Below are 13,130 nucleotides of genomic sequence, written 5' to 3'. Positions count from 1 at the left end.
GAGATCTTACCCACAAAGGTTCCAAATGCAACTCCTTGTTAGATTAGCTTGTTATCCACTAGAACAATTTCAGCATAATATCTCGTTCTTGACTCAAGTTATTAAGCGCACACTTTGCATATATATAAATATGCAACTCCATAAGAGATACAAATTAAAGTATAATAACAGGCATAATTATGCAAATTGCAGCTATTTTTTGGCTCTTTGGGATGAGGCACGATGATGACAATGGTATAAATACATTTGAAAATAGATATCTGTATTAGTAGCAGCGATAGTTATTTCTTGAATGAAAACGTCAACCTCTATTTCAACCTACACGTAAACAGTTCTGTATTAGTGAAATATGGGCATAATCGTGCTAAAAAAATATTATGTATTTCCTTTCCTTAACAAGAGCATTAAGCGTACGCCGATGCCGACATTGAGGTGAGAAATATTGTTTGAACTATTTGTTGTATAGTCGAAGTAAGCAAGACAGTCCCAATACTAGGACAATAATGTATTGCCTCTCTATCAATCATTGCAGTAAACGGTTGATGCCAATTGTAGCAAGATCGTTTATTTATAACTAACCCAGGATTCAAACCGATTTAAAAATGTACAGAAAATATTAACATTAGTGGTTCTAGTGTTTTAAATATATCCGAGTATATGCACATGCATAAGCGAATATATAGTGTAGTATCAAACGGACTTTGTTAAAAAAGAATGGCGACATATTTCAATAATTTATTCCATATGAGATTGTATTATTTCTATTTGTCGGTCGGTAAAATATTGATTCATAATGCCGTACATCACAATCGCAAAACAAAGTGCGCTTATCATGCATACGCCAACAATAAATGCGAACATATTTGTTAACCCATGTGAGAAAACATATCTTACAGGATATGAGGTCATTTCAATAAATAATAAACTGTTCTTCAAAAAGCACCATACAAAATTACGTCACGAGAGAAGTTCGCTTGACTGGTTGTACTAAACCGTTATATTTTATCATTAATTCATACATTTGTATATCACAGTAAAATAAGCCTATGTTTAATTTTTTTTCCAATCTTTCAGCTCGATTTTTTCGGAAACGAGGTTCGCAAGATTTGAAAATGATATCGGGCCTCAGAAAATGAAAGATTCGATGTCTTTCGTTTAGGATTACATCGTCCATACCTGCACAACATGGTTGCCATATTTCCCCCGGTCTGAGCAGCCTGTTGTACAAATGTCTGGTATCCCATCATACAATCCATAAACATCTGATCCTTCTGCAGGTCATCCATGCAGCCACTCCAAGCCACTTGGCACAGGGAAACGCCTGAAATAAGGTGATATCTGATTTAATGTTCAATCAAATGCATGATAAAATAACCGTCTACGTGAGAAAGGGAACCGCCTTGTATAAGGTGCTATCTGACTTCATGATAAATCAAATGCATGATTGAATAACCGTATCTGTGAGAAAAGAAGCGTCAGAAATAAGGTGATATCTGACTTTATGAAAAAACGAATGCTATATTAAAGGGCCACGTGACACACGGAACGCCTTAACTAAGGCGATATCCGACTGCTTTATATAACAAGAGGGCCATGATGGCCCTGTATCGTTCCATTGTTTTTTTATGCGAAAAAAGCATGCAATGCGCATGGGTTGAAATGTACTCAAACATGTGACTTTCTCTTTCTATCCCTCGTCCCACTGGGCGCTTTAAGTTAGAAGGGTGAGCATTTTATACATGGAAAACGTTACTAGGTGTTAACCAAACAGACTAAAAAGCCCGGGAATTGTTGCACAGGTTCTTTGCTTATAACGTAGGTACATTTATCTCTCCAAAATATTGTTGTTCTTTCTATTTCACATATTTTTAGATGCTGACGATCAAATCTACACATTTGATTTGAAACAGATTAACAAGACCCAAAGGAATCAAAATGCCTTAACCCTTTACCAAACGACACATTTTGGACTGTCCCAATTTGAAAGAGGTTGCAGACGACAATTTAATTGTAATTGGATAGGAAGGAAATGATCAAGTAGGGTAGAAATAATTGTGATAAAAGGAGAAATTGTTCATCTTGAGCAATTTCTGCTTTTATCACAATTATTTATAAAGTCGTCAGCTACAAACCCGTAAAATCCTGTTAGTGTTTGGTAGAGGGTTAATAATCTCTGGTTTCCTTTTTAGAGCCTTTCACACATTTTAACAAATACAATAGTAGCATCTTTCTTTGTAAAGAATCTTCTCAAAATATAATTAACAACCCACACATCCCTAAGACCAACAGGCCTGAGAATATTATGATAATCTGAAGATTATTTCTTTATATTTATAAATGTATTTAATTAAGTAATACATTTGACTTCTAAGATCAATTCATGACTAACAATAAGAAAATTATAAAATGGCAGAAATATATATGGATCGTTAAGCAATTGACAATCATATCCACAATTCATGAGTCACGATTCACAAATGGAACAATGAATCAATAGTTATTAAAAAGCAGCATATACGATAGTTATGAACACTGCACTTCATTAAATCTAACACCTTCTCTTGGATACAAAGTTTGAGTTTACCATGCAGTATGATATATATTGACTTTTCTTGAAATAATTATGTTCATGGAAGTTGTGTTTTTAAAATCAATAAGATATTATTAAACTGGTTTAAACACTGCAAAAAATACATGAAATTAACATGTCATCCGAAATAGTTTTATCCGGATATATGGTTACTTTCAACATATTTAAATAAAACCCGACTTTTTACAGTTTATAAAAAAAGCATGCATAACACATGTTGTTACTTCAATTCCTTTTTTAATCAGTCCCCATCTGATCTAAAATGGCACTAAATGACAGGATTTTATCTCATGTTTACAAGATGTTGTTGTTGTTGTTGGTCACAACCACACGGCCGCAGTAATCTCCCCTGGTAAACGTCATATGTTCAGTTTTGTGACCTCCGGGGCAGGGTCAAATTTGAGCCCATGGGAATAATTTGAACAAATTTGGTAGAGGACTATTAGATGTCACTGCATACCAAATTTAGTTGCTCTAGGCTCTATAATAATGAACAAGAAGATTTTTAAATTTTGCACAAAATAGGCCTTATTTAAGCATATGTTCATTTTTGTAACCCCCGGGGCAGGGTCAAATTTGATCCCAGGGGCATAATTTGAACAAACTAAGTAGAGAACTATTAGATGTCACTACAAACCGAATTTGGTAGAAATAGGCCCAAAGGTTATGGACAAGAGATTTTTTTAAAGTTTGCACAAAATAGGCCCAATATAAGCATATGTTCAATTTTGTGACCCCCAGGGCAGAGTCAAATTTGACCCCAGGGGAATAATTTGAACAAATTTGTTAGAGGACTATTAGATGTTTCTACATACCAAATTTGATAGCCCTAGGCCCAATGCTTTTGGACAAGAAGATTTTGAAAGTTTTCACAAAATATACCCTATATAAGCATATGTTCAATTTTGTGACCCCCGGGGAAGGGTAAAATTTGACCCCAGAAACATAATTTTAACTAATTTTAAAGAGGTTCACCCCAGGAACATTCCTGAGAAATTTCATCAGAATTGGACTAGTAGTTTAGGAGAAGAAGATGTTTAAAGAAAAAGTTAACGCACGCACGCACGATGGGCACAGGACCATGACGTAAGCCCCGCTGACCTCTGGCCAGTGGAGCTAAAAACGAATGCTGAATAAAGTATTTAATGTAGATGCATCATGCAGAATGATACTATACAATGTTGTATACACATATAAACATCATTAGAGGACAGACACGAAAATTGTATGAAGGTTATCAGAGCTGACAGACCAATCAACTTAAAAAGGGACTAGACGACACGTGACAAATCGAGGCAACGAGGAAACTACACGAGGCAATACAAGGCAACATGAAACGTATTTAAACAATATGAGACAACTCGAGACGACACGAAAGGACACGAGACAACACGAGATAAAGAGACAACATGAGGCGACACAATACAGCAGACGTTTACGTTATAAAAAAGACGAGACTACATTAAACGACATGAAAACAACATGAGACGCCACAAAAACTACATGAAGGTAATGTGCAATGTCAAACCAATCATTTTATAAAGGGTACCGTAAAAATAGAATATAAATTATACTGCATTAACAATATTGCCATGTCTTGATTGCAAACTGTTCATACACCAACAAATTGCCCATCCTACTCGATTACAATTGTGAATATCAACTTTATAAGATGAAATGATAACTGCAAGTATTGCCAACTCATGATCGCTCTCTTTCTAAAGCAATATAATGTACCATCTTACTCAATGTCACCATCTTCTATCTCAAATCGAGCTCCGTGCAACCCAAAATACGTAACTAACTGATATAAACAATCCGCTTTCTCAAATGATTTTGCCATCAGTTTACAGATATTCAATTTTTTAACACTGTTTGTCCTTAATTACTGTGCATGAATATTGATGTATATACATAAGAATGTTGTTTAAACAACATCAGATTTAAACTCGAAAGCAAATTAAGTAATAAAAACAAATACTTTTCATAAACCATTGTTTAGAACATAAGAAAAACGCATACCGTTTGACAACATTATGTCATGAGATGACATAATTGTTGAAACGATTATAATTCGTGTAATGATAAACAATTTTAAGGTTACACTTTCATTACGGGAATGAAGTTCAAACTACTAAATGGCGAAATAGACTGTCATTGACTGTCTAAAAGGCCTATGTGACTGCGCAGAAGTTATTGTAAGAGAGACAGGAGGATCGACTGAGGTAATTGACCTCTGCTACAAAAAAAAACATCTTAGGCAAGTACACCAGCAAGGACTCTGGGAAAGAAGACCAGGCAGCGAATACGGAGGTGTGGAAGAAAATGAATGAGGCGACAAACAGCTATAACAAGGCCAACAACAATCTCAAAACCCATACAAAAGCAGTTAGGACAATCTTCCTGTTATAGAAAACGTTTACGGGAACGTCCTTGACTGAAAACATCAGCGCACTTTTTAACTCGAAAAAAACAGTCTCCTTCAGAACGCTTCCAGACCAGACGAGAACGACGCAAATCCAACTATACTAAAGGTGAACGATGAAAATGACGATGCGAAGACGTTGAAATTACAAGATTAAAGAAAGTTCTTTCAGAGCTGATAACGGCTGGATGAGAGAGAACGACTGAAGCTATGAAGGAACTGTGCTAGAAGACCTGGGAGAAGAAGAAGTGGACCTGGGCTTAGCTCCATCCTTTTATTATCCCCTATAAAAAGGGCTGCCTTAAAGTGATGCTCATAATAACAGCATCATTAGCCCCATCAGCAATCCCGGCAATTTCATGCTACACGGCATTCTTAGTCGATTGAAAAATAATGCCGAGCAACTATAGAACAGATCTTTTACTGCAGAGTCAACATTGAGAAACGAACGTGATCTCTTCCTCAACTTCGTAAACTTTAAGAGAGCTTTCGACCGCATGTGGAATGATGGCCTATGGAAAATTCTGAGAGGGTTCCCCATTGACGAAGGGCTGGCGAAGGTCATCCAAGAACGGAAACGCCAAAAGCGCAGTACTTGTCAATGAACAGATGGGTGACCACTTCAGGACGTCAGTGGACATCCGTCCACGTCCTGTTTGACCTTTGCCTTGAACGTATAAGGCAGGAGATGCTAGAAAACCTATAACCTCAATTCCCATCGGAAGAAGACCAATCTATAACTTCAGATTCGCTGATGTCATTAACCTCATCGGTGGCAGCAGCATTACAATCCAAGCCCTGACCAACCGTGTCCAGAGCTACAGATAAGCTGCGTATTTGCGTAAATACGCAATAAAAAATAGGTGGATACGCAATTTTTTCAAAATCTGTGCGTACCGGTACGCAAAACAAATCGCCGATACCCAATTCGAGCCGCCTTTATGCGTAATGAAAAATCCCGTTTTGTTTTGGCCGTTTTGAATCGAGTCTTAATCGACAAGCGCTTGTTTTTATCTGGTAACGTATTTACCAATCGTTTAGATGATAACAAATGCGAGTCAAACAAAATGGCGTCTCGAGGCAGACGAAAAGTTGCGCAAAAAAATACAAAAACATTTAGATTCCTTTGTCGTGGTAAATTAATCTAAATATAAAACAATTGCAATGGGCATAGTTGATGACTATAATGAATTTTGTTTGGGGCATTTTCGGTCAAAATACACTATATTATACTACCACAATACCGTTCCAAACCCCTATGATGGGATGTGTTGGGTTTCTAAAACAAAAGTACTTGCCCATATTATTGGAACAAAAACAAGTAGAAACACATTCGATGAGTGGGTTGAGAAATTGCCCTGTCTTCAGATTGTTGAATCTGATAGCAGAAAGATGGAACAACCTATACTGCGATTGAATACATAACAGTGACTTTATGTAGGTACGGTTTTGAGAAGCTAAATTCACGTTTTATTGCAAATACCCAATTCACTTGTTTGTTTTGGTACAAATACCCAATTATTTTTTATATGAGCGGGCATCATACTTTTGGATACCCAATCACGTTTTCCATTAACCAATTCATACTTATTTTGAAGGGTATTACCCAATTACCCCAAAAAGCTTATCTGTAGCTCTGACCGTGTCTGAAAGAGAAGGAGCATGCGGGATGAAGGTCAGTGTGAAGTATTAAAAGTTTATGGTACATAGCCCGAACAACACCAGTGCAGACACCAGCATGAACGGCGAGAAGCTGGAAGGACTGACCAGCTTAGAACACTAACTCTTGGGACCTACCCTGTCCAAAGATGACAGCAGTAACGCTCAGTAACGTATAATGATTGCTATGGCGACTGCAGCGAATGGCACATAGGTTGTAGACAGGAAGTTCCATGAGCTTCACAACAAAGTTCAGACTGTACAAGTCCCTCGTAGTCGCCATCTTATTAAACGGCTGCGATACCTGGGCGCTTCCAGTGCACACCGATCGCAGGATATAGACTTTTCGCCACAACCGCTACCATCATGACCACCAAAGCAAACAACAATGCCACCACCACGACTGCCAACACAAACAACACTGCCACCATCACTGCAACTACAACCATCACAACCACCACTTCCACCAGATCCTTTGCCAACACATATATCGCCATTTCCCTCACAACTATCACTCCCGACACTGACGTCAAATCTATGATTGCCACCGATTCAACTATTTCCACAACTACTACCACTTCCACCATTACAACCAATGCAAGCATTGTCATAATTACCACCAGAACAAACGATACAAACACTACCATTAATACCACGACAATTATCACTACAACTATTTAAACACTAAAGACTTCAACCATTATCATCAGTACGCCAAAACCACCACCAACACCACCACTACCACAACTTCCAAAATAACCACGTTCCGAAACACGAGCCTATTCGTTTGAACGCCGCTGTTTACTGGATTTTACACGTTCTCACCGCACTGGGCTTTGATAAGTATACGCCCCGGAGGTCAAAATATACTAACCATTTTCCCTATATAATTCAATGTAAAAATGACAACTTTAAGCGAAAATAAATGCAAATAGAACCCTATCCCCTCCCTTAACATACCTTTTTGTAAAGGCCGTTCTAAGCGAAAACGTTGTATGCAATAAAAAGTCATGTCATGTACAAAGCAAGAAAAAATAAAACAAAATTCAAAATCGATTTTTTTACAACTTTTTTTTCGGCCGTTTTCTAGTGGAATATAACCTTTGTCTATGCATTTTTTGACTTTAGTCTCTAACTTCATCATATTAAAGGTGTTTGGCGGTGCACACATTTTGATGCCCTATCACTATTTCCAAAAGATAAAACCACAGAACAATAGTTTGAAGAGTAAGACATGCCTTCAGGGAAATTATGCTATTTTGTTTAGACGGTACAGCTCTACATTACACGATTATTTAGAATAATGTAACCTGGATATAAGCATCATTCAATACCGCAAAGGTTACCATTCGACTGAATCTTTATGAGCAATGTCCTGCCTGACTTATTGAATTGAGTATACATGTTTATATTGAACATCCACCAGTGGCGTATTGTGAACACACCATTAACCGAATGCCGTTGTCTTAGAAACATAGTCCACAAACGCGAGCATCAATTGCATTATCCATTACTAGGTAATCAAGTACTTTATCCGGCAATTCGGCATCAACCATGCTATTGACTTTTTACACAACTGACTGATCGGACTGTAATTAGCAAAGTTGAACTTTGGAATAAGTATATATAGAAACAGTTTTTAATTAAACTATAAAAAAATAACGTTACAAATACAGAGCTTGTGAATGATTAAGCGTTTTGTAACACACAGAAAATTACTATAATAAAAAATTACACATGTATTACATATTTGGTACTCAAGACCGGAATCCCCTCATTTCCGAATGCCGGTCATTCTTTAAATCAAATTTGGGTTATTCCATTTGTAATTTTACCTCTCTAAACCGTTCAGGGCCGGTTTATTGCTCCCCAGACCTAGAGTCAATAACTTTTGAATAGCGGATTAAAGACGCGTGAAATTAATAAAGATGGTCGAAAATTTTGCAAACTTTAAATATCGTAAAGTAATATAAAAAGACTTGGCCTGTGATGTACATATCGATCAATAGAAGTGATAATACTGATTATAATTACTGATAACAAACATATGGTTCTTTAGTGTGTTTTGGTTTTGATGTAGGAAGCCATGCTAAATTTTAATAAGCTTAATGTTATTCAATGTTGAGTTGTTTATTACAACTGCTAATTTATTGTCATATAAAATGATGTTTTGCTTTGTATTTGAATCAGTTGCATTTAGATATTCATTTAGATTTTCAAACTGGCAATTAAGATAACAAAGACTAAAACTGTCCGAATCTCATTCTAAGCGAATGCGCGTGAAATTATCTCTAGAAGACAAAATCAAACTAGATAGATAGATATAATTTTATTTTCCTCCATTCACAAAGATCAAAAGATATCATAGAGATTATAAACAATTAAGTAAATCGAGTCTATACACATACAATAGATCACAATGAAGCAACGCAATACAGCCATTATATTATTTACAAAGATAAGAAACATAACTAGAGTATATAATTGTTAGGTCACTGACATATATAAAGTCAATGATAATGATTTTAGTTCATTAATTCAATAATACACACACACAAACGCACGCACGCAACGACTCAGATATGTTGCTATATGTTGTGACTGATATTGCTTTCGAATCAACAGATTAAGTAACATGTGTTGTTCTTATGTGATGCAATATGAATGAATGTTATGTATACATAAAATATCACAATTTGCTGTAAGTGTGTGTTTTTCCACATTAGGCTGTGTAATTGACCTTCTTAAAGTAAAAGTGTCAAAATCCCCAAAAGAACCAGAATCATCTCTAAACAGGAATTTTCTCTCGGTCCCGGGGGTGTCCGGCTTAGAGGGGTTCCACTGTATTACCGATTCGGTACTTCGGAATAGCAAAATAATATCGTTTAAGAGGCGCCTTGAAATGCCGATTGTTCAGATTAAATGAGGTCGACTCAGTTATGAACAGTACTTAAAGCATTTTAAATTCTTAGCTTTTGTCTTGAATTTTGATGCAGAGGACAACCTTGTTTGAAATTGAATTCGAAATCACAAACACTGTTACGAGAAATAATTTCCATTTGCTTTTTATATTTGTTATCTACGTCATTTGTCTTATACGCTATTGGTGATATACGCTTTTGTTTTAAACGCTATTTGTGTTATAGCTATTGTTTTATACGCTATTTGTGTTATATGCTATTGTTGTATACACTATTTGTGTTATACGCTACTGTTGTATACGCTATTGTGTTCTGTGCACTTTGTGTCATACGATATTTGTGTTATACGATAGTTGTGTTATACGTTATGTGAGTTATACGTTATATGTTTTATACGTTTTTTTGTATTATGCGCTTTTTTATTTTACATGCGAAAATCCTATTCAGGCTTGCGTTCAATGTGCCGTTTTCATATTGATGATTATTTTACATCCTTAAAAAATCTATATGTATACATACTTTTTGAAGTTTTATAATACTAGCATGTCATATACATTAATATAGTCATCAATTTACATAGTAATAAAGTATAACATTCAATAAATCATAGTTCGTGCCGGAATCAGAAAAAAATATTTGTTAATGTACATATAAGTATTGGCTTTATGTTTGTAATGTAGATTAAAGTATCTGCTTTTTATTAGCTTGCCTCGAGCGCACGTATCGAGTATGTTTGCCTCGATTTATAGTTTGTTCAACAAATGCGCAAACCCAGCTCGAGTGATGTATATGTAAATCGCTAGGCTTTGAATAATTAAAATGCATGTTTATTAAAGTCACAATCAATATCTGGTTGGAATTGAGCTAGCGTTGAATTTTGAAATATTAAGGAACACAATGAGTATATATCCTCGTTTAAAATAATGAGATAATAAGTTTGCTGAGGGAATAAATCATATGTATGAAATATAGATAAAACTTGCGCTAGAAAGTATTTGTAGCAGAGGAATAACAAGACGAGACAACATAAACATATATTATTACGCAAAAATGAGTTTACACACGTACGTATAGGAATCGAACTAGCGTCCAATAAACAAAACACTCAGCGACACTGATACATATTTCATCTTAAAGAAGAGAGCTACTTCCCATCAGCGATTTGTTTGCCTTCTTTATATATTACCAATAAATGACATTTTCCACATTGAGGAACAATTACAAAATTCCTAAATAATTATTGCGTTCTGAACAATTTCCAAGGGAATGATAGTTGCGTCAATGTCCTTTTAAAAATGTGTCATCTGAATAAATAAAATTATCCCTTATGATGAACATTTCAGAAAACTTGCACCTTGACTAATATTAAGATGGGTTTGTTGAATTAAGTAACAAGCGATTTAAAAGACCCATATTTCCAAATCTGAAGATCTCACGGCGGGAATGTTCACAATTTCAGAGTTGTTCGTGCTATTTTTTCCCAGATGGCACGCAGCTGGGTTTTACTTAATAGGGAAATACATTGGTGTCCAGACTACTTGATGGCATGCAATAAAACAATGTTATATTCCTTTTTCAATACATTTAATGGGCTATTTTAGCGGACGTCGGATATTTAAGATGGTTATACATACACAATAGTTATATTTACATCAAACCGATTACGGTAATATAAACACATATTGATACCTCGCATAGGTTACTGAGCCCCGCTCTCTGAAAACAAGGTTTAATGCATCTTCATAAAGCGCCGTCTCAGATTAGCCTGTGCAGTCCGCAAAGGCTTATCAGGGACGACACTTTCCTCCTAAATTATATTTGCTGGGAAAATAGTTCATTTAAACGAAACAAAAACAATAAGAGCGGAAAATGTCGTCTTTGTTTAGTCTGTATTTTCTGCAAGGGCTTATAAGGGATGACATTTTATGAAAACTGCATTAAGCACAGTTTTTCCAGAGCGAGGCGCAACTGTATTCAAACGGCACTGCATCCACGCTGACTTGGAATCAATATGAATGATATGCATGATCAATACGTTTATTGATGTGAACAACGTCGGGCTAGCCTTATCTCCAATAGTCGATCAAGAAAAGTAGAGAAATAGAGAAACAGAGCGGACTAGGTTCCGACATTGATAACCTGTACTCAATAACTCAATCCGTTGAATATTGATTCAAACTGCGTGATTTAATAGTCCTGATCCTTTGTATCAATATATCTACATTGCTTGTATTTATAACATGTTCGAAGCTGGAACGATTAACCGTTACAGGAGTATAAAAGTATTCTTGTATTTTTTATTAACGAAGAAAGTTTACTTAACACGAACTAAACTTTACTTTTAACTGCAGCAAGTGCGTGTTAACTATGTGTAACGCTGTTTACCTAAGGCATACAATAATCAGGTCAACCTACGCAGACAGGTAAATACAGGTAAATGTTTCTTTTGTAGAAGCATAATGTATTGTTACGGTTTATAAAATTGTATAATAATTGTAAATGAACATATAGTTATCATATAACATACAATCAGTAACTCACATATACCAATGATGTATATCGCGCATCGAGCCATAACTATCATCCACTATACCACTGTACACTACATGTATACAGATGTCAAATAAAGGTGAACTGACTGTGTGTGTTTTGGTCGAAGTATGGCGGCGCGGCAAGCCTTCTAAACACCAGAATCTTTATATGCAAATGGCGCTCTGGGAAAACGGGGTTTAATCCATGTGCGTTAAGTGTTGCCCAAGATAAGCTTGTGCCATTCGTACATGAGTATCAGGCAAGACATTTACCGCTTTAATGAAATGTTAAGTTTAAAGTTAGTATTTTTCTTGCGAAAAACTAGTTTAAACGGAAATTGCCATCCCTTTTTAGGCTCTGCGGACTGCACAGGCTAACCGGGAACGACACTTAACGCATATGCAATAAACCCCGTCTTCAAAATGTATCGTTCCATTAAAGGGGCCTTTTCACAGATTTTGGCATTTTTTTAACTTATTCATTAAATGCTTTATTTTGATAAATGTTAACATTGGATCATAAAAGCTCTAGTAAGAAATCAAGAAAAAAAATAAAAAAAGGAAAAGAACATTGCCCGGAGCAGGTTTCGAACCAGTGACCCCTCGAGTCCTGCCAGAGTCCTGAAGTAAAAACGCTTTAGACTACTGAGCTATTTCGCCGAGTACACATTCTTGATGTATTTTATACCTTATATAAGCAATCTTCGTAGTTTCACAAAATTTAACGACAAAAACAGAACTCTCCAAATTATTCAATCGTTTCGCGTTGCAACGCTTTATAATTTTTAGGTTTTACAATCGTCAAAAGATGCATATAATGGCTATATTAGAGCATGGTTAATGTTCAGTATTACTGTTTCCTCACAAATATCATAACTAAAACGAAAACTTACGAATCTGAAACAACTTTTTTCAATTTTGTCAATTTACCAAAGCGTGAAAAGATCCCTTTAAACTGTGGAGTGGACTCGGACAGAAAAAACCTACTAACGCTGCTCAAGTCA

General features: G+C 35.9%; 1 protein-coding gene across 3 annotated transcripts in view; it reads right to left on the bottom strand.

Annotated features, from left to right (window-relative positions):
• LOC127834312 (uncharacterized) overlaps window positions 1-13,130 on the bottom strand; it is a 134,585-nt gene that overhangs the window by 120,561 nt on the left and 894 nt on the right. For 2 of the 3 annotated variants that reach the window (XR_008027869.1, XM_052360054.1), the window contains exon 2: window positions 1,177-1,321. Coding sequence is in view for 2 of the 3 variants with exons in the window: in XM_052360054.1 (XP_052216014.1) it covers window positions 1,177-1,321 (145 nt within the window). In the remaining variant the exon portion in view is untranslated. Of the gene's footprint in view, window positions 1-1,176; window positions 1,322-12,136; window positions 12,225-13,130 lie in introns of those variants that run through there. The other variant, XM_052360055.1, reaches the window with a different exon arrangement.

The sequence above is a fragment of the Dreissena polymorpha genome, chromosome 6, assembly GCF_020536995.1.
Source record: "Dreissena polymorpha isolate Duluth1 chromosome 6, UMN_Dpol_1.0, whole genome shotgun sequence".
Classification (NCBI taxonomy): Eukaryota; Metazoa; Mollusca; class Bivalvia; order Myida; family Dreissenidae; genus Dreissena; species Dreissena polymorpha.
This window is presented reverse-complemented; position numbering and strand designations above follow the sequence as displayed.